We start from the raw sequence: 25,884 nt of genomic DNA on the forward strand, positions 1-25,884 counted from the left end.
GAAGAAAAAACAGAAGAAGAAAAAACAGAAGAAGAAAAAACAGAAGAAGAAACGTTACATGTAATGACGTCACTTTCATCCGCTTGTCAGTCCAAGATGGCGGCGCTCGTTGGGTTTCGTGCATGTTTCTCTGGTTAGTTAAAGTTATACAACGTATTCACAACCACACGTCCAATATTGTAATTTACTGCGTTCAATTATTAATGATCTTTTTTTACCATTACAATGTTTTGCTTTTTAATCGCGACGAAACGTATGTGGGGTTTGAATGAACCCTAGTGAGCAAGGATGCTGTAGCAGGCTAGCCGCTCGACTCGTTCCGCAGGCATAGCAAGGTCACGTTAAATAATATTAGTTAAACTAGCTATCTCTTGCGTTGTGGAACCTTAGGGCTATCAGATACGTGTCAGATACAGTTAAAAACGAAATTAGTTTTCTAACGATGTAGCTAGCGTCAGAAACATTTGCATTTCGAAAGAATGACATATAGGGAACAGTAATGTGTATTGAAGTAGCCCGGGTTATAACATAACTAGCCTATACACATTATGCATGGCCTAGCTTCGTCCCGCAACATAGCTAAGGGGTTTTGTTGTGACATTGGTCTTATGAGTTTTATATAATAATCCCTTATGTTGCAGGACGAAGCTAGATGGCCCTAAGCCATGTATGTACACCTTGTGATATTTAGCTAGCGACTTCTCTTGACACAGTCGACGGTGTCGGAGTCCACCTGATTACTAAATACATGTTATCGTTCTGTTCTAGCCCTTCAGCTTTCCTCACCGGGGCTCCTGCACAGCTCCTATAAACTGGTGAGTACCTAGACAGTGTTTTGAGTATGCAGTCATTCACACATCCTTTTATATCAGGGATATAAAATCGCAGTCCTAGGGGGTAGTAATGTTTGCTGGTTTTAGTAATGCATTGGGTGGCAAAAACTGGGTTCACGATTGCCTTTTTTTGACTGATCACCTGCCCATATGTGTTTTCTGGCCCTGCTGTCCATCAAACACTCTTCTTCATCCCTTTTCTCTCCCAGTGTGCAGTGCCATTTACCCGGCGGAACTTTGCAGCAGAGGCCAAGGCCAAGAAAACATATGCCAGAGACAAGCCCCATGTGAACATTGGCACGATCGGCCATGTTGACCATGGCAAGACAACTCTAACGGCTGCCATCACCAAAGGTAACTGGTCACCTTTTATTTTTCTCATTTTACATCGGTATTATTGAATTCAAACTAAACATAACAAGTGTGCTTGAAACCCACTGAGTTACTGTGGACTGTTGACCAATCAAAGCATCTGCCAGCAAAATAACAATGTTCTGTCAGATGCTGTGTGTTCTCTATATATGATGCTATTGTATGTTTCTAATTGAGCCTTTGTGGTTCCCAGTGCTGGCTGAGGCTGGAGGCGCCCGCTATAAGAAGTATGAGGACATTGACAATGCCCCTGAGGAGAAGGCCAGGGGCATCACCATCAATGCATCCCATGTGGAGTACACCACAGCCAACAGACACTATGCACACACAGACTGCCCTGGCCATGCTGACTACGTCAAGGTAACACAAGCACCTGAACACACGTTATTCCCATTCTAAAATCCGACCCCAAACCCATACCTCTCTGTTGCCTGGCTACCTAAACTCCTTGCTCCGGCCAAATGCCACGCTACGTCCACGGACAAGAGTTTTTTTTGCCGCAATAAGTCTGGATCTGAGTACCTACCTGACGATTTCTAGAAGACAAATGCATTGTAACCATTCTGATTGGTCCCAGAAATGGATGGGTTGGGCCAGAGGCAGAACACACGTGGGTAAAGTGGTGTTTTGAAAATTTGTCATTGGCTTTGATACTCTGATTGGTAAGAGACGATCCAATCACTGATGACTTTTGTTTTGTACAACACCCATCATTTTGACGTCACCACAAACTAAAATGATGGCAGTCTCAGACTGAAATATGTAGCGAACATAGAGCAGTGGAAGAATTCAGTTTGAGTCGTCAGGTAAACCCCTCTGTGGGTTTGAGAAGATCTGACAGGATTGGATGGGTATACGGCACAGGGATGTTCAGCATATTGCTTATCCATAACCCTGAGTCCCGTTTTCAACAAGTCTCAGTAGGAGTGCTGATCTAGGATCAGTTCCTCCCTCTTATTCACTATAATTTCAGACCTGCCAACCTGCACGCATTTTGCATACCATGGACGCAATTTGAGTTCCAAATACTCCGGTTAAAAAAAGACCCTAAAATATACAGAACACATGATGGTTTTTGACTCAACCATCTGACTTTGGAGCTGAGCCAATCAGAGGTCCTGGGCGAGGAGAGAAAATCTCTCGCTCTCTGCTTTAGTATTATTTGCTCCCTCCAGCTGGATGGCAGCTCTCCACGTGGTCTGTAGATACCACTGATGTGTGAGGAATACGGGGGAGGGAATGTGTTAGTCAAGCACATAACCACTATTATTTGGTTGTTGGCTCCTTAGCTAAGGCCTCATTACGATAGAGGTAGTTAGCTACAGCGTTTAGTCAACGAAGTGAGAACACTTTTTTTTGCCCACAGATGCTTTGATCTCCGCCACCGTAGTAGGCGCTTTGACGAGCAAGGAAACGTGCGGTGCAGCGGTAGTCCAGTGCTCGTCACTGCGTGGATGGAAACAGACATGGCCGTGAGAGCTGTTCCACTAATACAGTCTTTCCCTGTTAGAGATTAGTAGTCCCATGTTAATGAATCAGTTGTTGATCTGTCCTGTTCATATAGCTGGAGGTCAACAGTAGGCTGCTAATGATGTGATAATAGTCAGGTCAGCAATGACAACGAGGCATGTTGAATGAATGGCAGCCTGGTAGTCAGTCCTAACCGGATGGATGAGGTCAGGGATGACGACAAGGCATGTTGAATGAATGGCAGCCTGGTAGTCAGTCCTAACTGGATGGATGAGGTCAGGGATGACGACAAGGCATGTTGAATGAATGGCAGCCTGGTAGTCAGTCCTAACTGGATGGATGAGGTCAGGGATGACGACAAGGCATGTTGAATGAATGGCAGCCTGGTAGTCAGTCCTAACTGGATGGATGAGGTCAGGGATGACGACAAGGCATGTTGAATGAATGGCAGCCTGGTAGTCAGTCCTAACTGGATGGATGAGGTCAGGGATGACGACAAGGCATGTTGAATGAATGGCAGCCTGGTAGTCAGTCCTAACTGGATGGATGAGGTCAGGGATGACGACAAGGCATGTTGAATGAATGGTAGCCTGGTAGTCAGTCCTAACTGGATGGATGAGGTCAGGGATGGAGATCTGGAACCAGCTCATATAGGCCTAGTTCAGTTGTTTTATATTCCAGATAGCCTACAGTCAGTCAGCTGGACGGCTACAGTCAGTCAGCTGGACGGCTACAGTCAGTCAGCTGGACGGCTACAGTCAGTCAGCTGGACGGCTACAGTCAGTCAGCTGGATGGCTACAGTGAGGGGGGAAAAAGTATTTGATCCCCTGCTGATTTTGTACATTTGCCCACTGACAAAGAAATGATCAGTCTATAATTTTAATGGTAGGTTTATTTGAACAGTGAGAGACAGAATAACAACAAAAAAATCCTGAAAAACGCATGTCAAAAATGTTATAAATTGATTTGCATTTTAATGAGGGAAATAAGTATTTGACCCCTCTGCAAAACATTACTTAGTACTTGGTGGCAAAACCCTTGTTGGCAATCACAGAGGTCAGACGTTTCTTGTAGTTGGCCACCAGGTTTGCACACATACAAAATCAGCAGGGGATCAAATACTTTTTTCCCTCACTGTACACTACTACAGTCAGCTGGAACTACTACAGTCAGCTGGAACTACTACTACAGTCAGCTGGAACTACTACTACAGTCAGCTGGAACTACTACTACAGTCAGCTGGAACTACTACTACAGTCAGCTGGAACTACTACTACAGTCAGCTGGAACTACTACTACAGTCAGCTGGAACTACTACTACAGTCAGCTGGAACTACTACTACAGTCAGCTGGAACTACTACTACAGTCAGCTGGAACTACTACTACAGTCAGCTGGAACTACTACTACAGTCAGCTGGAACTACTACTACAGTCAGCTGGAACTACTACTACAGTCAGCTGGAACTACTACTACAGTCAGCTGGAACTACTACTACAGTCAGCTGGAACTACTACTACAGTCAGCTGGAACTACTACTACAGTCAGCTGGAACTACTACTACAGTCAGCTGGAACTACTACTACAGTCAGCTGGAACTACTACTACAGTCAGCTGGAACTACTACAGTCAGCTGGAACTACTACTACAGTCAGCTGGAACTACTACTACAGTCAGCTGGAACTACTACTACAGTCAGCTGGAACTACTACTACAGTCAGCTGGAACTACTACAGTCAGCTGGAACTACTACTACAGTCAGCTGGAACTACTACTACAGTCAGCTGGAACTACTACAGTCAGCTGGAACTACTACTACAGTCAGCTGGAACTACTACTACAGTCAGCTGGAACTACTACTACAGTCAGCTGAAACTACTACAGTCAGCTGGAGCTACACTACTACAGTCAGCTGGAACTACTACAGTCAGCTGGAACTACTACAGTCAGCTGGACTACTACAGTCAGCTGGGACTACTACAGTCAGCTACACTACTACAGTCAGCTACACTACTACAGTCAGCTGGAACTACTACATTCAGCTGGAGCTACACTACTACAGTCAGCTGAACTACTACAGTCAGCTACACTATTAGAGTCAGCTGGACTACTACAGTCAGCTGGACTACTACAGTCAGCTGGACTACTACAGTCAGCTGGGACTACTACAGTCAGCTGGGACTACTACAGTCAGCTGGGACTACTACAGTCAGCAGGGACTACTACAGTCAGCTGGGACTACTACAGTCAGCTGGGACTACTACAGTCAGCTGGGACTACTACAGTCAGCTGGAGGTACACTACTACAGTCAGCCGGAACTACTACAGTCAGCCGGAGCTACACTACTACAGTCAGCCGGAACTACTACAGTCAGCCGGAGCTACACTGGACGGCTGGACGGCTACAGTCAGTCTGGACGGCTACAGTCAGTCAGCTGGACTACTACATTGCATCCAGTAATTTTAATTATTCTGAATTTTCTTCCCATACAAAATGAAGACAGTTTACATATCCACCTATTAATTAGAATAATCATTACCCCTAAATTTAACCGAGAAACATTTGAAAATGTAATTGAGACCACTTAAATTTAGGCTCAAACAAGTCTTCTGTGTTGGCTACATTGTTTGATATAATTTAAGACTCTAGGTTTCAGGAAATGGCAGTTACAGGTTTTTCAAAATTGCTAAATGCTCCAACTTCCTGAGGGGGAAGTTGACTAAACCGCTCTGGACCTCCCTCTACCCAACCTTTGGCCTACATCAGGAAGAGCCCTGATTGCACATTTAAATGTATTTCTAGTTCACTACTGAAGAGCAGCAAATGACCAAGTACCTTTAACATTCTATAGCATACCATTCCTGCTGAGGCAGTCTTCTGCCAACATCATTATTATCCATCAAAAGGTGCATCTGCCTATGATTTCAGCAGTGTTGGTGTCACAGAGCGTTGGGCCAGTAACCGAAAGGCCGCTGGTTCAAATCCCAGAGCCGACTAGGTGAAAAATCTGTCTGGGCCCTTGAGCAAGACACTTAACTGTAATTGCGCCAGTAAGTCGCTCTGGATAAGAGCGTCTGCTAAATGACAAGTGTTTTTAGTTTTTTTTATCTGCGGGGCCGGGGGTGCTGCTGTCGTGCTGAAGTGGTTGGCAGGTCTGTAATTTAAAAAGCTAAACCGATCCTATATGTCCACTCCTACTGAGACGCTTTGTGATTTCGGGACTAGAATTGTAATGGAGGTTAGGAGCAAGGGATCAAATCCTCGTTGATTAGTCACGGGATACAGCAGGTATAAACAGTACAGAGAGATGGTGACTAGCAGGCTCTTCCTCAGTGTTCAGTATGAAAGGTAAAGAAATAGAGAATGACAGTATGAAAGGTCACACAGGGTGACATGTTGACCTTTCTCCTGTAGAACATGATCACAGGCACGGCTCAGCTGGACGGCTGCATCCTGGTGGTGGCGGCGACAGACGGACAGATGCCCCAGACCAGGGAGCACCTCCTGCTGGCCCGGCAGATTGGCGTGGAGCACGTGGTGGTGTTTGTGAACAAGGCGGATGCGGTGGAGGACAAGGAGATGCTGGAGCTGGTTGAGCTGGAGATCAGAGAGCTGCTCACAGAGTTTGGCTACGACGGTGAGAACACGCCCGTCGTCATCGGCTCGGCCCTCTGTGCCCTGGAGGTGAGTGCATGGTACGAGGTAGGGTTGGGGCGGTGACAGAATAACCTCACAACTCCAGATAGGCTATCAGCTCGCTAGCAAGGTTGATCCATTTATTTAATTTGACCGTTTTATAATACAAACTGTTGCTTCAGCCATGTTGGTACAATAATATATACATACATAATAATTGATGTTTAAAACAAAGTCAACTGACTTATTCAATGTGGTCCTTTTAGGTAGCCTCACAAATCCGCCTGACCCCACGAGCTTACATTAAACACGAGCTTACATTAAACGCTGCAGGGCTATCAGTCTGGTAGGGCTATCAGTCTGGTAGGGCTATCAGTCTGGTAGGGCTATCAGTCTGGTAGGGCTATCAGTCTGGTAGGGCTATCAGTCTGGTAGGGCTATCAGTCTGGTAGGGCTATCAGTCTGGTAGGGCTATCAGTCTGGTAGGGCTATCAGTCTGGTAGGGCTATCAGTCTGGTAGGGCTATCAGTCTGGTAGGGCTATCAGTCTGGTAGGGCTATCAGTCTGGTAGGGCTATCAGTCTGGTAGGGCTATCAGTCTGGTAGGGCTATCAGTCTGGTAGGGCTGCGACGGCATGAGTCCCGCCTTTTCTATCACCGTTGCTTTAGACAAATCAGCTCCCTCTTATGAACAATGGGAGTGGTTTAGTAGCGCTGTTGCTGACAGACAGTAGACAACCACATGTAACATGATATTTCCAAGGTGATGGCTAAATATAAAGCTTTACATGACAGTCTGAACTCTGCTAAATAAACTCTGCTCCCTATCAGAGCTGTTCCATTCTGTGTGAAAGCATCTCATCTAAATGAGAGAACTGAAGGCTGTCTGAGGTTACTGTATCAAGACCGTCTGTATTGAATCTGATGCAGTACCCTCATCTCTATCATCTCTACCGTTTGGCAAAGACATTAGGTGTGAATTCATTAGATATACCCCTGGCTGATGTTGGGCTACTGTATTTATGTTAACCTCACGTTGACGTTTATATACTTAGCTGCCTTTTTTGGCTCATTTAGCCGACTTGTTCTGGTGTTAGATATGCCTTTCTCTTGAGAAATGGCAAGTGCTGGTGTTACTTCTGAAAAATGTAGCACTGTGGCTTCTTTTTTTCTGATTGGTTGAAGGTGATCCAATCACTTTTGAATTTGTTTTGTGCATTGCCTCTTGGCCCAAACGGCATCCCTTCCAGACAGATAGTGCAGCAGTAATCAGTCTGGTAATTATGAGGCTAGCTTTTAGGTGAAACCTTACCTGTTGTCTCATCTCATCTAACCTCCCCAGAACAAACAGCCTGACCTGGGGGTGAACGCAGTGCTGAAGCTCCTAGAGATAGTGGATGAATACGTCCCTCTGCCCAAGAGAGAGCTGGAGAAGCCCTTCCTGCTGCCTATCGAGGGAGTCTACTCGATCCCAGGTGACTGAGAACTAGCTCACATTGTAAAGAAACTCAGTTTTGTCATTTAGTTTAAAAGCGGTGTTGCCACTAGGTGGTTTCCTCTCCTCACTATGTCATCGACTCATTGTTAACCTATTTAAAATGACATTCAGAAGTAGTGCATAAATTCAAGCTCTTGCACTGTGCACCTCAGATAGAAGGCGTTTCCTAATGAAAACATGACAATAGATAAAACACTGCGATAGGATCCCACTGTCCCGTGCATACAGAGCCTGCCCCCTTGCTCATCCCAGTGTTTGACTACGGTTTCCGTAGCCACTGAGCTATCTTGATAAAACGTCTTTGAAATGATTCCGTTATGTCTGTGCTGCATGTGTTTTGTGACGGGAACAACGTGCCTGTTTCCTGTACATCTGTGTAGGAATGATCAGTGAATCTATAACATTCCGTTCTCCTCTCCCTGTCGTTGTGACTTAGTAACAGTAACTGTTTGGAAGCACTTGTATCAGTTTCCTTTGTACCTTTCTGTTTCACCGTTTATTTGATTGATGTACTTGTCCCGTCAGCTGTCAGTACTCATGTCTCTGTTCTGTCTGCTGTTGTCTAACCACGTCTCCCTCTGAGTATAAAACCGATGTATTAAACGTGTATTCATCCCTCTTTCAGGCAGGGGTACGGTGGTGACTGGCACTTTGGAGAGGGGCGTCATTAAGAAGGGCGATGACTGTGAGTTTGTGGGACACAACCGTGCCTTCAAGTCTGTGGTCACTGGTAAGTGAATGGGGAGCCACACCACTATAGAAAGGTTGATTTTCAATTCATTTCAAACATTTGTATTTTTAGTCATTCATAGAGCTTTCATTGTTCTAATTGTAGAGCTGTAGCACACCGGTAACAGATGCTGTAAAACTGTGTTCATATTACTCTGTTCATATTACTAGAATTATTCCTGTATGTACAGTTTAACACTAATTAATGTTCATTGTCACAGAGTACTGACAGAACTAGCCCTAACCCCTAGTACAGAGTACTGACAGAACTAGCCCTAACCTCTAGTACAGAGTACTGACAGAACTAGCCCTAACCTCTAGTACAGAGTACTGACAGAACTAGCCCTAACCTCTAGTACAGAGTACTGACAGAACTAGCCCTAACCTCTAGTACAGAGTACTGACAAAACTAGCCCTAACCTCTAGTACAGAGTACTGACAAAACTAGCCCTAACCTCTAGTATAGTAACAGAACTACCCCTAACCCCTAGTACAGTGTAGTGACAGAACTACCCCTAACCCCTAGTACAGTGTAGTGACAGAACTAGCCCTAACCCCTAGTACAGAGTAGTGACAGAACTAGCCCTAACCCTATAGTACAGTGTACTGACAGAACTAGTCCTAACCCCTAGTACAGTGTAGTGACAGAACTAGTCCTAACCCCTAGTACAGTGTAGTGACAGAACTAGTCCTAACCCCTAGTACAGTGTAGTGACAGAACTAGCCCTAACCTCTAGTACAGTGTAGTGACAGATCTACCCCTAGTACAGTGTAGTGACAGAACTAGCCCTAACCCCTAGTACAGAGTACTGACAGAACTAGTCCTAACCCCTAGTACAGTGTAGTGACAGAACTAGTCCTAACCCCTAGTACAGAGTAGTGATAGAACTAGTCCTAACCCCTAGTACAGTGTAGTGACAGAACTAGTCCTAACCCCTAGTACAGTGTAGTGACAGAACTAGTCCTAACCCCTAGTACAGTGTAGTGACAGAACTAGTCCTAACCCCTAGTACAGTGTAGTGACAGAACTAGTCCTAACCCCTAGTACAGTGTAGTGACAGAACTAGTCCTAACCCCTAGTACAGTGTAGTGACAGAACTTGTCCTAACCCCTAGTACAGTGTAGTGACAGAACTACCCCTAGTACACTGTAGTGACAGAACTACCCCTAGTACAGTGTAGTGACAGAACTACCCCTAGTACAGTGTAGTGACAGAACTAGCCCTAGTACAGTGTAGTGACAGAACTAGCCCTAGTACACTGTAGTGACAGAACTAGCCCTAGTACACTGTAGTGACAGAACTAGCCCTAGTACAGTGTACTGACAGAACTAGCCCTAGTACAGTGTACTGACAGAACTAGCCCTAGTACAGTGTACTGACAGAACTAGCCCTAGTACAGTGTACTGACAGAACTAGCCCTAGTACAGTGTACTGACAGAACTAGCCCTAGTACAGTGTACTGACAGAACTAGCCCTAGTACAGTGTACTGACAGAACTAGCCCTAGTACAGTGTACTGACAGAACTAGCCCTAGTACAGTGTACTGACAGAACTACCCCTAGTACAGTGTACTGACAGAACTACCCCTAGTACAGTGTACTGACAGAACTACCCCTAGTACAGTGTACTGACAGAACTACCCCTAGTACAGTGTACTGACAGAACTACCCCTAGTACAGTGTACTGACAGAACTACCCCTAGTGTAGTGTAGTGACATAACTAGCCCTAACCCCTAGTACAGAGTACTGACAGAACTAGCCCTAACCCCTAGTACAGAGTGGTGACAGAACTAGCCCTAACCCCTTGTACAGTGTAGTGACAGAACTAGCCCTAACCCCTAGTACAGTGTAGTGACAGAACTAGCCCTAACCCCTAGTACAGTGTAGTGACAGAACTAGCCCTAACCCCTAGTACAGTGTAGTGACAGAACTAGCCCTAACCCCTAGTACAGTGTAGTGACAGAACTAGCCCTAACCCCTAGTACAGTGTAGTGACAGAACTAGCCCTAACCCCTAGTACAGTGTAGTGACAGAACTAGCCCTAACCCTATAGTACAGTGTACTGACAGAACTAGTCCTAACCCCTAGTACAGTGTAGTGACAGAACTAGTCCTAACCCCTAGTACAGTGTAGTGACAGAACTAGTCCTAACCCCTAGTACAGTGTAGTGACAGAACTAGTCCTAACCCCTAGTACAGTGTAGTGACAGAACTAGTCCTAACCCCTAGTACAGTGTAGTGACAGAACTAGCCCTAACCTCTAGTACAGTGTAGTGACAGATCTACCCCTAGTACAGTGTAGTGACAGAACTAGCCCTAACCACTAGTACAGTGTAGTGACAGAACTAGCCCTAACCCCTAGTACAGAGTACTGACAGAACTAGCCCTAACCCCTAGTACAGAGTGGTGACAGAACTAGCCATAACCCCTTGTACAGTGTAGTGACAGAACTAGCCCTAACCCCTAGTACAGTGTAGTGACAGAACTAGCCCTAACCCCTAGTACAGTGTAGTGACAGAACTAGCCCTAACCCCTAGTACAGTGTAGTGACAGAACTAGCCCTAACCCCTAGTACAGTGTAGTGACAGAACTAGCCCTAACCCCTAGTACAGTGTAGTGACAGAACTAGCCCTAACCCCTAGTACAGTGTAGTGACAGAACTAGCCCTAACCCCTAGTAGAGTAGTGACAGAACTAGCCCTAACCCTATAGTACAGTGTACTGACAGAACTAGTCCTAACCCCTAGTACAGTGTAGTGACAGAACTAGTCCTAACCCCTAGTACAGTGTAGTGACAGAACTAGTCCTAACCCCTAGTACAGTGTAGTGACAGAACTAGTCCTAACCCCTAGTACAGTGTAGTGACAGAACTAGTCCTAACCCCTAGTACAGTGTAGTGACAGAACTAGCCCTAACCTCTAGTACAGTGTAGTGACAGATCTACCCCTAGTACAGTGTAGTGACAGAACTAGCCCTAACCCCTAGTACAGTGTAGTGACAGAACTAGCCCTAACCCCTAGTACAGAGTACTGACAGAACTAGTCCTAACCCCTAGTACAGTGTAGTGACAGAACTAGTCCTAACCCCTAGTACAGAGTAGTGATAGAACTAGTCCTAACCCCTAGTACAGTGTAGTGACAGAACTAGTCCTAACCCCTAGTACAGTGTAGTGATAGAACTAGTCCTAACCCCTAGTACAGTGTAGTGACAGAACTAGTCCTAACCCCTAGTACAGTGTAGTGACAGAACTAGTCCTAACCCCTAGTACAGTGTAGTGACAGAACTAGTCCTAACCCCTAGTACAGTGTAGTGACAGAACTTGTCCTAACCCCTCGTACAGTGTAGTGACAGAACTTGTCCTAACCCCTAGTACAGTGTAGTGACAGAACTAGTCCTAACCCCTAGTACAGTGTAGTGACAGAACTAGTCCTAACCCCTAGTACAGTGTAGTGACAGAACTAGTCCTAACCCCTAGTACAGTGTAGTGACAGAACTAGTCCTAACCCCTAGTACAGTGTAGTGACAGAACTAGTCCTAGTACAGTGTAGTGACAGAACTAGCCCTAACCCCTAGTGCAGTGTACTGACAGAACTAGCCCTAACCCCTAGTGCAGTGTAGTGACAGAACTAGTCCTAACCCCTAGTGCAGTGTAGTGACAGAACTAGTCCTAACCCCTAGTACAGTGTAGTGACAGAAATAGCCCTAACCCCTAGTACAGTGTAGTGACAGAACTAGCCCTAACCCCTAGTACAGTGTAGTGACAGAACTAGTCCTAACCCCTAGTACAGTGTAGTGACAGAACTAGCCCTAACCCCTAGTACAGTGTAGTGACAGAACTAGTCCTAACCCCTAGTACAGTGTAGTGACAGAACTAGTCCTAACCCCTAGTACAGTGTAGTGACAGAAATAGCCCTAACCCCTAGTACAGTGTAGTGACAGAACTAGTCCTAACCCCTAGTACAGTGTAGTGACAGAACTAGCCCTAACCCCTAGTACAGTATAGTGACAGAACTAGCCCTAACCCCTAGTACAGTATAGTGACAGAACTAGTCCTAACCCCTAGTACAGTGTAGTGACAGAACTAGCCCTAACCCCTAGTACAGTGTAGTGACAGAACTAGCCCTAACCCCTAGTACAGTGTAGTGACAGAACTAGCCCTAACCCCTAGTACAGTGTAGTGACAGAACTAGCTCTAACACCAAGTTACAACTACAACAGTTGCTCCACTGCACTTCTAGCACCAATTACCCAGTAATAAGACTACTGGACGGAGTTACCCAAAATATCCCTCTGGTAACCCCTCAACTCCATCCAAAACCTCCAAACACGCCACCATTCTGAGTCTAATTGTTCTCCCTTCACCTCCCTTCTCCATCTTTCTTTCCCTCGCTCCCTCTCTCCTCCCCAGGCATTGAGATGTTCCACCAGTCTCTGGACAGAGCAGAGGCAGGAGATAACCTGGGGGCTCTGGTCCGAGGGCTGAAGAGGGAGGACATTAGGAGAGGGATGGTGATGAGCAAACCAGGCTCCATCCAGCCCCACCAGAAAGTCCAGGCCCAGGTCAGTATCATAAATAAATAAAGTCCAGGCCCAGGTCTGTATCATATAAATAAATAAAGTCCAGGCCCAGGTCAGTATCATAAATAAATAAAGTCCAGGCCCAGGTCTGTATCATATAAATAAATAAAGTCCAGGCCCAGGTCTGTATTATAAATAAATAAAGTCCAGGCCCAGGTCTGTATCATATAAATAAATAAAGTCCAGGCCCAGGTCTGTATCATAAATAAATAAAGTCCAGGCCCAGGTCTGTATCATAAATAAATAAAGTCCAGGCCCAGTTCTGTATTATAAATAAATAAAGTCCAGGCCCAGTTCTGTATTATAAATAAATAAAGTCCAGGCCCAGGTCTGTATCATATAAATAAATAAAGTCCAGGCCCAGGTCTGTATCATATAAATAAATAAAGTCCAGGCCCAGGTCTGTATCATATAAATAAATAAAGTCCAGGCCCAGGTCTGTATTATAAATAAATAAAGTCCAGGCCCAGGTCTGTATCATATAAATAAATAAAGTCCAGGCCCAGGTCTGTATTATAAATAAATAAAGTCCAGGCCCAGGTCTGTATCATATAAATAAATAAAGTCCAGGCCCAGGTCTGTATTATAAATAAATAAAGTCCAGGCCCAGGTCTGTATCATATAAATAAATAAAGTCCAGGCCCAGGTCTGTATTATAAATAAATAAAGTCCAGGCCCAGGTCTGTATCATATAAATAAATAAAGTCCAGGCCCAGGTCTGTATCATAAATAAATAAAGTCCAGGCCCAGGTCTGTATCATAAATAAATAAAGTCCAGGCCCAGGTCTGTATCATATAAATAAATAAAGTCCAGGCCCAGGTCTGTATCATATAAATAAATAAAGTCCAGGCCCAGGTCTGTATCATATAAATAAATAAAGTCCAGGCCCAGGTCTGTATCATATAAATAAATAAAGTCCAGGCCCAGGTCTGTATCATATAAATAAATAAAGTCCAGGCCCAGGTCTGTATCATATAAATAAATAAAGTCCAGGCCCAGGTCTGTATCATATAAATAAATAAAGTCCAGGCCCAGGTCTGTATCATATAAATAAATAAAGTCCAGGCCCAGGTCTGTATCATATAAATAAATAAAGTCCAGGCCCAGGTCTGTATCATATAAATAAATAAAGTCCAGGCCCAGGTCTGTATCATAAATAAATAAAGTCCAGGCCCAGGTCTGTATCATAATAAATAAAGTCCAGGCCCAGGTCTGTATCATATAAAGAAAGTCCAGGCCCAGGTCTGTATCATAAATAAATAAATAATAAAGTCCAGGCCCAGGTCTGTATCATAAATAAATAAAGTCCAGGCCCAGGTCTGTATCATAAATAAATAAAGTCCAGGCCCAGGTCTGTATCATAAATAAATAAAGTCCAGGCCCAGGTCTGTATCATAAATAAATAAAGTCCAGGCCCAGGTCTGTATCATAAATAAATAAAGTCCAGGCCCAGGTCTGTATCATAAATAAATAAAGTCCAGGCCCAGGTCTGTATCATAAATAAATAAAGTCCAGGCCCAGGTCTGTATCATAAATAAATAAAGTCCAGGCCCAGGTCTGTATCATATAAATAAATAAAGTCCAGGCCCAGGTCTGTATCATATAAATAAATAAAGTCCAGGCCCAGGTCTGTATCATATAAATAAATAAAGTCCAGGCCCAGGTCTGTATCATAAATAAATAAAGTCCAGGCCCAGGTCTGTATCATATAAATAAATAAAGTCCAGGCCCAGGTCTGTATCATAAATAAATAAAGTCCAGGCCCAGGTCTGTATCATAAATAAATAAAGTCCAGGCCCAGGTCTGTATCATATAAATAAATAAAGTCCAGGCCCAGGTCTGTATCATATAAATAAATAAAGTCCAGGCCCAGGTCTGTATCATAAATAAATAAAGTCCAGGCCCAGGTCTGTATCATATAAATAAATAAAGTCCAGGCCCAGGTCTGTATCATATAAATAAATAAAGTCCAGGCCCAGGTCTGTATCATATAAATAAATAAAGTCCAGGCCCAGGTCTGTATCATATAAATAAATAAAGTCCAGGCCCAGGTCTGTATCATATAAATAAATAAAGTCCAGGCCCAGGTCTGTATCATATAAATAAATAAAGTCCAGGCCCAGGTCTGTATCATATAAATAAAGTCCAGGCCCAGGTCTGTATCATAAATAAATAAAGTCAGGCCCAGGTCTGTATCATAAATAAATAAAGTCCAGGCCCAGGTCTGTATCATAAATAAATAAAGTCCAGGCCCAGGTCTGTATCATAAATAAATAAAGTCCAGGCCCAGGTCTGTATCATAAATAAATAAAGTCCAGGCCCAGGTCTGTATCATAAATAAATAAAGTCCAGGCCCAGGTCTGTATCATAAATAAATAAAGTCCAGGCCCAGGTCTGTATCATAAATAAATAAAGTCCAGGCCCAGGTCTGTATCATAAATAAATAAAGTCCAGGCCCAGGTCTGTATCATATAAATAAAGTCCAGGCCCAGGTCTGTATCATAAATAAATAAAGAAAGTCCAGGCCCAGGTCTGTATCTTCCGCTAGCAGGCCTAAAGGAGTGTGAACTGTTGGTGTACCGTATGCGCAGTGTTGCAGTCTAGTATTCCCAGTATTTAGTCTTCTGAAATAATTTCCCTTTATTCACCATTTTAAATTTAACTCTCTTAACTATTTGGAGTAGTTGATCAAATGAAATGTGTCTGTCTAGAGCTATGGTGTAGTATGTGGTATATTTGTAAATTGTGTTTATGTACTAGTGTATTGTTCTAGTAGTCCAAGGTTAGGATATGTGTTATTTAATTGAATGAATGTATAATCTGTCATTAAAACATCTCTTCATCCCAGGTCTATGTTCTGAGTAAGGAGGAGGGGGGCAGACACAAGCCCTTTGTCAGTAACTTCATGCCAGTCATGTTCTCACTCACCTGGGACATGGCATGCAGGGTCTCCCTGGCAGGAGACAAGGTGTGTGTCCATCTGTCACCTTTTGAAATGGTCAATCTTTTTCCCTGATGTGATTTGTGTATTCTAAAATAAAGTGTGCACCATAGTCCAGGCCTGTGCTTTATCTTCTTTGAGGAAAGACTGACCCTCTTCTCCTCTCTCTAACAGGACATGGTGATGCCAGGTGAAGACACATCTCTGACCCTCACGCTGCGCCAGCCTATGATTCTGGAGAAAGGTCAACGGTTCACTCTCAGAGATGGCAACAAAACTATTGGCACCGGCCTGGTTACTGACATACTGACCACCACAGAGGAAGACCAACACAACTGGGGCTGAGGAGAGAGGAGGAGGAGAGATGGGAGGGGGACTAATGATGGGGAAGGAAGTATCTGTCCAATATATCGGTCTTTAGACACACACACACACACACACACACACTACAGTAAGGAGCTGCTGAGACTGCATGTCTCTCTGCTTTACTGACCAACCAGAAGACCCACAATGAGATGTTCAGAGTTGTCTTCCTGTGAAAAGGCCAGACTGTCATTGTTTGCTTGTGAAATAAAATGTATTTAATAGTTAAACATCCTGCCTGTTTTCAGATCTACTTCATTGTTTGGTGACTTCGTATAATACAGGTTTTCTAAGTTGTTTAGATTCAGGTTTGGGCAGCAATAGCCACCTGACCGAGCTGCTTCTATGGGTTTCTTGATGTAGGATTTTGAAACTATAAGAAGTGTTATAGTAGTGACATTTATTTTGTTCCATGTCAAATACATTTTAGTTGGAGAACACCTTAAAGGGGCCATCTGCAGTTGGTACATACTTTTTTGGACTTGTAAATGTATGATTTTTACTCATTGATTCTTCAAGAATATAACTTAAATACCTCATGAGCTTAGTTCAACTGTCCTAAATAATCAGAACCCAAAATATGAGATGGTTTTCCTTGTTTGTTAACAATGTAGTTGTAAACAAACAATGTATTACCTCAACATGGTTACATTTTAATATCATGGATGGTCAGGTCTTGTATCCATAACTCTGTCTATTAATTTGATAGTGGTTACATTTTTCCAGCCCCATCCCTAAAAATGTTCACTAAAACAGTGGCAGCGTGACCGCTTTGCTATAGTTTAAGCTGCCGCTTGCCCCCTTTAAAGCCATTGAGTTCACAGTTAGGCCTATAATGTGAGTATGAACATTCATAGCTGTAGAAACCAAGTCATTCAATTAATCACAGATTGACGCAATAGGACAGCTTTACTTCATATATTTAAAGAATATCAAATACAGTTTACCATAGATTAACACACAGGGTTACATAGAATGTAAGAATTTCTACCAAGGTGCTACAATAAAAACACATCCAAGCAATAAGTAGTCAATAGTAGAAAGACTACAGAGGCCTATAATACACTGAAATAAAAATATAGGACATTGTAAGGACATAAACTATTCAAATATATACAACTTTTTTGGGGTAAATGCTGAATATGTCGGCTCAATCGGAAATGACCTTTACATTTCTATAGTGCAATCTGTACCGAAAAAAACTAGTATTATTTGTTTTACTATTCAAATGAAATACTATTTATATTAGATTAATTGGACTATTATTCATTTGTATATACAGTATATACAGTATATTAAAGATTAACACAGGGTCTACAATGTAAGTAATTCTACATTACTACAAGAATATTTTAATTAAATTTGATTTGTAACACGCTTTTCAAAAACCCAAGGTGCTACAATAAGAATCCAAGCAATTAGTACACACACATGACAATCCAGAGACATCTAATACACTGAAATAAAGCTATCAGTCTGGTAAGATGTACAGCAGAGTTACTAGGAAGACAATAAGGTTGTTGAGATCCTGTGACACCGGGTGCTGTAGTTGTCCTGCAGGGCAGGCAGTATGTCCCCAGTGATGAGTTTGCTGATGTTGAGGGAGAGGTTATTTTCCTGGCACCACTTCGCCAGAGCTCTCTGATTGACTGAGAGATTCAAGGAGTTATCATCGTCGAGTCGAAGCATTGAATATTTACATTCATGCACTTTGAAATTAATTTTGTAATTGTTCCAGGAAGCATTTAATTGCAGGGCACTCCAACGACCAAGGACTTGGAGCTGAGGCCATTCCTTCACTGAATCTCAATCATTTAACCTGGGAAAGAATGAAGGGAAGAAATACAGCAGCATAGACATATAGGGATCATATTCACTAGACATCAAAGAGAAGGACACGGAACAAAACGGGCAGGGACTACCTGAACTTATCCAAATATTTCAGAAAATTTACATTTTGCATCTGTAGCGATGTGTCATTTTAATGTCATATGTTGAACCTTTTATTGAATTGAAATGAACACAACTAAACTGACCAATTTTGTTGAATAACGAGCTGGTGCCCCAATTCATAATTTCAAGTGATACCTTTTTGGGGGGTACTGTACCCCTAAAACACTTTAGTCTGCCTGAAGTACCCCCTCATGCGGTGCGACCGGCGTGATTCCTAGATTAGGTTTAAATTTGACAAAAATGTGGTTAAGTTTAGCAGACTTGTTTTCAATGTCAGGGAAGTAGGAGTTGAACTCACTGTTGAGTTTGGATAAACGTAAGCTTACTATTTGCACCATAGGAGCTCTGTCAACATCACCTGTAAAACGTTAGGTGTCATACTGGTGGAAACAACCTACTTCTTCATCTTCACATTTCCTCCCCCTGAGTTTGATCTTCTTCATGAATCCGCACACTTTGTCATACATGTTTAGAATGTGTGTCTACCTTGCAGTTAGATTCAGGTTGTTCAGTTTGCGAACCGATCAGCAAGATGGGCAAGGCGGGCTCCCCCAGTCTGTGTCCTCGAACACAGCCATAAATGGCTGGATTCGGTTGACCGTTTTATGTGTGGATTAATTGTCAGAGTAGAGGACCTTCTGCATTTCTAACAGGGTTATATTGGTGATTCCCCTTGCCACTTTATTGTTAAGCCAATGGGGTTTTTGGTTTTATTTTTGTCTTGCCTTCACCTACTCAACATGGCATCTTATTGGCTGGTTTGCGTAGTTGCTTACGAGGGAGGATGTTTCAGTTAGAATCGTCCCAGTGAACAAGCACCAAACCAGCGGTAAATTGTTGGTTGCAAAGCACTGTACGTCAAAAGTGATTTTTATACTCCCAAGTGATGACTTAAATGTACAATTTATATCAATTTGTTTGTAAATGTTATTGAAACATCACACATAAGATGCAGCGGTTTTTGGTGAATATTGGTTGTGCATTTTGTTGTAAAGAATTCCAGCTAATACTAGCTAGCAACTTACTGTGTCTGGTGGGGGGGGTTGTATATTTTGTACAGTGCGTGAGTGCAGAGTTGGATGGTGAGCCGTGCATTGCATGACGTGCAATTTTTGGGCTGTTCCTATCAGAATAAAGCTCCATGACTGGTGTTACAAGTTGGAGTTCGTGTCGATGATTGATTGCATACAACGCAAGAAGAGTACTGTTACAGTGGTGCCGTGACCGTTCTTCTGGATCGGATCATCCTTCGCTGGATTTCCATCTCAGAACTTCGCCGTGGTTGCCGTTGAAGAATCAGATAAGACGCTGCTGGTGCAGTTTATGGCAATATCGCATTTCGCCACAAGAGGGTGCTACTGCAACGTTTTACTATCGAAATGGATGATTTCTCTGGTTGAGACTTTCTCTTCACGGATAACGATATAACTTTTGTGTTACTTGTTTATTTGCAATTCTAACGTATGTCTGATATAAGTAGGGTGAGTTTTACCAGTGTACATGATATAGGTTAGATTTTGACTTGAGGTAAAAAAAAAATATATATATATTTTTTTTTCCATTTCCATTTTTATTAGTGTGTTGATTTCCCATTATTAACATGGAAGGTGTTGGGAGAGGTAGGGGTTTCCTGACATTTCATCTGTCTCCATCTGTTGGTAGGGGTTCAGCCAAAATTCCAGTTGCTTCTACACCTATGCCTACACTGGAGGGTTTTGGGAGTTTTGATGATAGTTTACCCATGGAAACGCCCAAGGATGTGTATGAAAGAGTTTTGCCAAATACAGGGAGTGGGGAGGTCTCCATGGATTTCATAGCAGACATAGTACAGCAGATTGGTCATTCCATTGGGGAGAACATTGCCTCCTGTTTGGAGTCAAAGGCAATTGTTGGACATTTCGGGGACAATGTTATGGGGAATGCATGCAGCTCTAGGGGTATGAATGTCTCAGGCCTGAACCTGGTATTGAAGTCTGATATCAGGGAACCGGTGTACTTTCGGGGGGATGGCTCTGAAAAGTGCACAGTGCATGAGTGGGAGGATATGGTCATGGTTTACATGCGTAAGAGGGGCGTATCTGTGGTGGACCAAGCAGATGAGGTTATGGGTAGGCTTATGGGAAGGGCCCGCGATGTTGTTAAAGTGGGCATATGCAGCAATCCCTCCGTTGATTTATCTAAAGGCCCGAGTCCCATCTTTGACATACTGAAACAACATTTTAGTGACAGTGCTTTTTCAAGCATGCCCCTCGCTGACTTTTATGCCACATTACCTCTGACTGATGAACAACCATTCGACTATTGGCTCAGACTGAACAGGGCTATGGAGGTTGCTGAAGATTGTCTAAAGAGACAGAACAAAAAGTGTTGAAGACCCATCTCGTGAGCTCACAGTCATGTTCATCAGACATTGCCCTAACGCTGAACTGTCGCTTATCTTTAAGAGCAAGCCATTACAGCAGTGGACCGCTGCAGATGTTCATGAGAGGTTGGATTAATACAGAAGGGAGCAGAGGTACTCTCACTTATCTAAGGTGACCCCAGCCATCGCAACAATGAAGCAGGAAGTTGGTGCTGTCATGCCAATCACCATGCCTGTTGTGAGGCCCCACATGGAAGTACCTAATTTGTTGCCTTCCCCAGCCCAGAGTATTCAGGGCTCAGCTGAGCCGATGGAACGTATCCTTGCAACGCTGGAGCAGAGGCCACAACAGTCTGACCGTCAGTTCCAAAAAGGGAATAGGAGCAAATTGAAGTCTAATGGGCCATGTGACGTGTGCGGGGATGCTGGACATGATACTTACTTTCACTGCAGGGCCAATCACCTCTGCTTTCTGTGTCATGTAGCTGGCCACGCACGCTCTCAGTGCCCCAAGACCGCAGCTCTGAGCACAGCTGGTGGAGTCCCTACAGTAATCACTGCTCATCTCCCGGGAAACTAGTAGGCCTGCATGTAGAAGGGGAGAGTGTTGGGCCTTTTGTAGAGTCCCCATCGGTGAGAGCTGTTGATTTGGAGTCTGTATATAAAAGTGTTTGTGACGAAATGGAGACTGAGAAGAGTATCATAATGCAGAACACACAGAGACTTTCCCCATATGATGATTTATTCTATGCCAAAACGTTAATTGGAGGAGAAGAAGAAGTGAGAGCTATGCTTGACAGTGGGTCCATAGCTTGTACCTTGAGCTCTAGGGTCTTACCTAAACTGTTGCATGCAGGAGTGTTGAAAAGTCCATCATTGAGTCCTACAGAGGTAGTCTTGGTTGGTTGTGGTGGGTTGAAGACGAGGCCTTTGGGAGTATGTGAGCTGGAGATGGAGGTGTACGGCTGTAGAGTTGCCGTGACTACACTGGTGGTTGAAGGCCAGAGTGATGACCTCATCTTGGGCAGCAATCTCCTAAAGCACTTGATTCGCCACCTGAAGACTAATGGAGATCTCTGGAAGAGGGTTTATACTCCTGTGTGTGACGGGGGTGAGGAGAGCAAGCTAATCAACATGATGGCTAATGTGGAGAGATGGAGAGACAGTGAAGTACCTGACAAAGTTGGAACTGTGAGACTAAAAGGGGCTGTGACTCTAGAGCCTATGCAGGAGCACTTAGTCTGGGGCAGACTACAAAACACTCAATCTATCAGCGGGCAGTGCTGTTCTCATTGAGCCCAGCAGTTCAAGGTCAACACCAAGGTCAATCCTGGTAGGGAGGACAGTAGCTCTATTGTGGGGGGATGGGTGGCTCCCTGTTAGAGTGATAAACCCTTATCAGAAGACGGTGACATTGAGACGAAACGCCACTCTAGCCGATGTCTTTCCTTGCATGGCTCTAGAGGACTTTGACTGTTCGTAGGTGAATGATGATTCATCAGCAGCTTTTCAGCAGCAAGTGCAGAGAACGGCTGATATACTCACTGACTGCCAAGATGACTTGACACTGACTGATGACGGTTCGAGCCAACTTCACCATACTGACGGACCTGACAGTTAAAGCAGTCCTGAGGTCTTACGTGACTTAGGTTTGACTGATATTGATGTCGACTCCTGTCAAGTATCTCCTGCTGGTAAGAAGAAACTCATCAAGCTCATAGCTGAGTACCAGTCCATTTTTTCCAGGCACAAGTTGGATTGTGTAAAAGCTTCTGGATATCTTCACTGCATTCAACTGAGTGATGAGAAACCCTTTCGGATGCCCTACCGATGCCTTTCACCAAATCATTATGAGAAGCTCAAGCAAGCATTGAATGAGATGGAAGAACGTGAAATCATAAGGAAGTCTAGTAGTGAGTTCACCTCTCCCCTTGTCCTTGTATGGAAGAAGTCTGGAGACCTGAGACTCTGTACTGATTTTCGTTTGCTCAGTGCTCGCACCATCAAAGACGCACACCCACTCCCTCACCAGGCTGACGCGCTGGCTGCTTTAGGTGGAAATGCCTTTTTCTCGACAATGGACCATACCTCTGGCTACTACAATGTGGAAGTGCATGAGGATGACCGGAGATTCACAGCTTTTACGTCGGCATTTGGATTGTACGAATACAATCGTATGCCACAGAGGTTATGTAATAGTCCTGCAACCTTTATGAGGATGATGCTAAACATCTTTGGGGATCAGAACTTTCTTAGCCTGCTGTGTTACCTTGACGATGTCTTGGTCTATGCGCCCACTGAAGATCTGGCTATACAGCGCCTGGAAATGTTTTTTGAGCGTCTCAAGGCTCACAACCTGAAGTTGGCGCAAAAAAAGTGTAACTTTCTGCAGAGGTCTGTGAAGTTTCTGGGGCATATCATTAGTGCAGATGGTGTAGCTACAGACCCTGAGAAGGTGAGGGCCATTACAGGAGTAACAGAAGCTGATCTGATGGAAGATGGCACTGACATTCCATCTCAGAAGAAATTGAGGTCATTCCTTGGGATGGTGGTGTATTATCAACAGTTCATTGAAGGTTGCTCGACCATCGCAAAGCCTCTCTTTGGATTGACTACTGGACACAAGGCTCCACGCTGGAAAAAGAAGCGACGCTCACCTGTCAGGAAGTTGATGGCTGCCGACTGAACAACAGAATGCAGACAGGCCTTATTCCAGCTAAAGCAAGCCTTACGGGACCAGGTTTTGTTGGCCCACCCCAACTTCGACAAACCCTTTCTACTCTCGGTGGATGAGTCTAGCAACAGCTTAGGTGCTGTGCTGTGCCAGGTGCAGCAACAGGGAGCTACAGCGAGACCTATAGCCTTCGCGAGCATATATATAGAGAGAATTTATAAGTGCAGAAATGGATGCAGCTGTTAGGACCGACGCTGGAGATGAGAAGCAGGTATGGGGAGCTGAACATTTAATGAAGAACAGACAGGTGACAGGAACAGCGTCAGCACACGGGTATACAAAGACATGTGAACATTAATGCTGAAGCTGGGAACAGAACGGGAAAACAGACAGATATAGGGGAAGTAATGACAGAGGTGATTGAGTCCAGGTGAGTCCGATAATCGCTGATGCGTGTGACTGGGGGAAGGCAGGTGTGCGTAATGATGGTGGCAGGAGTGCGCAATGCTGGGGAGCCTGGCGCCTTTGAGCACCAGGGAGGGGGAGCGGGGGCAGGCGTGACAGTAGCAACTACATATTGCCTCTAAGTCTATCAACAGTGTATGAGTTTTTTAAAATTAACATTAATTAGATGACCAATAAAATACCCACTTTTATTCCATAGACTGGGACCCGCACTATGCAGCTGTTGCAAGAGCACAATTTTCACTGGCTGATCACTGGTTTCAAAAACAATGATTGATAGGCAGATTAAACTTCTTGAATTCAACCATTATTGAGTTCAAATACACATTAGATTTGTGAACAGCCATCCACAACAACCACAATCCATGAAGCGCAAATAGCTAAAGGAGAGAGCAGCTATATAGATATCAATAATAAGTAATATCTGTATTGCCGTAGACTACACCACTGCTGTCATCCTTACCTCTAAGCGTTTATTCAAGTTGGATAATCTTTGGATGCCGACAGCAGTCGCACCATTGGAAGACATAGCTTGGATTGTAGCCTACAAAAGCCTATTCCTGCTCTTTCCCCGGGATCCATCAAACAAATTGGTGTGTCATCATAGGGATGGATCTATGACACATCGAACAAATTTAAACTTGCCCCTCTGAGAAAATAGAGAAGTGTCAAAGATTATTTTTATTCGCAAACACCCTTTCTGAATTTAAAAGTAATCCTCAAAGTAATCATCTAGTTTTTCAGAAGTATCTGTAATCTGATTACAATATTTTTACCGGTAACGGATTACATGTAATCTGTTACTCCCCAACCCTATTTATAAAATTGTCATCAATCTAAATGTACATAACAGCTAGGAATAGGTTAGTGATACAGTAAATGTGTCCAACAAAATGTCTGATTCACTTGATCTATTGCATGAAATAAAGACAAATCACAACAATACTGGCTTGTTCGATAGTGGTTACAAACTCTCAGCTCCTTCACACCCATTTGATGATCTTATGTCTTAACTTCACTGTCAGTGTCCTGTTCTGTAGGACAACTCCTTTTACAGGACAGCGCTCCCTCGCTCAGTGACAAACTCATTCCAGAAGCAGTAGCTTCTTCTTCTGTCTTTTCACAGATACTAGGAGGGCCTCCCCCTCTTCTTTCTCCCCAGAGAGACTCATTCTAGAGGGTTCTCTCCCCCTCTTTCTCCCCAGAGAGACTCAACGTCCAACTTCTCACAGTTACTGTTACAGGGACAGGTGCTTCCCAAACTCTTCTCGTAGCCCTACCCATGACATGTTTATTCCAAACATCTGCCAGCACAAAAGTAAAGTCACTGCCAACCATCTGGATTAAAACTGCTTTCAGAGTGCATAACCGCCTCTCAATCTTGGTTTCACATCAAACATAATGCAAATAAGTATTTCTCTTTGTTTATGCATTCATTATAGGCACACTAAAGCAAACCGGTTTGCAACGGAAACTGAACATCTGTTTACCTTGACACTGTGAGGGGTTTGACCTCACAGCCTTCTTATGTGATGATGCAGCCTTATAGCCTGAGGAAACCTAAGGAGAAAAGTTACACAATATAATATATTCCAGAAAATATGTCAGTTTTGAATCCCAGCCCAAGTGAAATGTAAATTAAACTCCATGAGGGTTAGCCTTACCTCAGTGTAAATTCTGGGAGAGGTCTTGGGGTCCTCTCCCAGAATTTTTTGGGGCATCTAAAGCTCATTACCTACAGAACAAAAGTAAGCAAAAATGCCCACAGTCATCAAGCTAGGTAAGAGATAATTTAAAAATATGTTTAAGCATTAATAAGACTGACCTAGATCAAAGGTAACTCAATTATAGATATTGTGTTGCATCTTTAACAAATAGCCAATGAAATGAACAAAATACAAAGACTTTTGATTGTCTTTATTAAGACATCCTCTATATCAAATTTCAGCCAGACCGACCAGCCAGCCTGAGCCGCCTGCACGCCCGACCCCCACCAGTCTAGTCAATAAC

At 43.8% G+C, this 25,884-nt stretch overlaps 1 protein-coding gene across 1 annotated transcript; it reads left to right on the top strand.

Annotated features, from left to right (window-relative positions):
• LOC106606342 (elongation factor Tu, mitochondrial) lies at positions 1-16,655 on the top strand. Its single transcript, XM_045719790.2, has 10 exons — positions 1-133; positions 769-815; positions 1,043-1,187; positions 1,399-1,565; positions 6,091-6,360; positions 7,654-7,786; positions 8,435-8,539; positions 12,946-13,097; positions 15,965-16,084; positions 16,232-16,655. Exons 1-10 carry the CDS (start codon positions 64-66, stop codon positions 16,400-16,402), a joined length of 1,380 nt encoding a protein of 459 aa, XP_045575746.1. The 5' UTR covers positions 1-63; the 3' UTR covers positions 16,403-16,655.
• Positions 16,656-25,884: the final 9,229 nt, after the last annotated feature.

The sequence above is a fragment of the Salmo salar genome, chromosome 06 (assembly GCF_965601325.2).
Source record: "Salmo salar chromosome 06, fSalSal1, whole genome shotgun sequence".
NCBI lineage: Eukaryota > Metazoa > Chordata > Actinopteri > Salmoniformes > Salmonidae > Salmo > Salmo salar.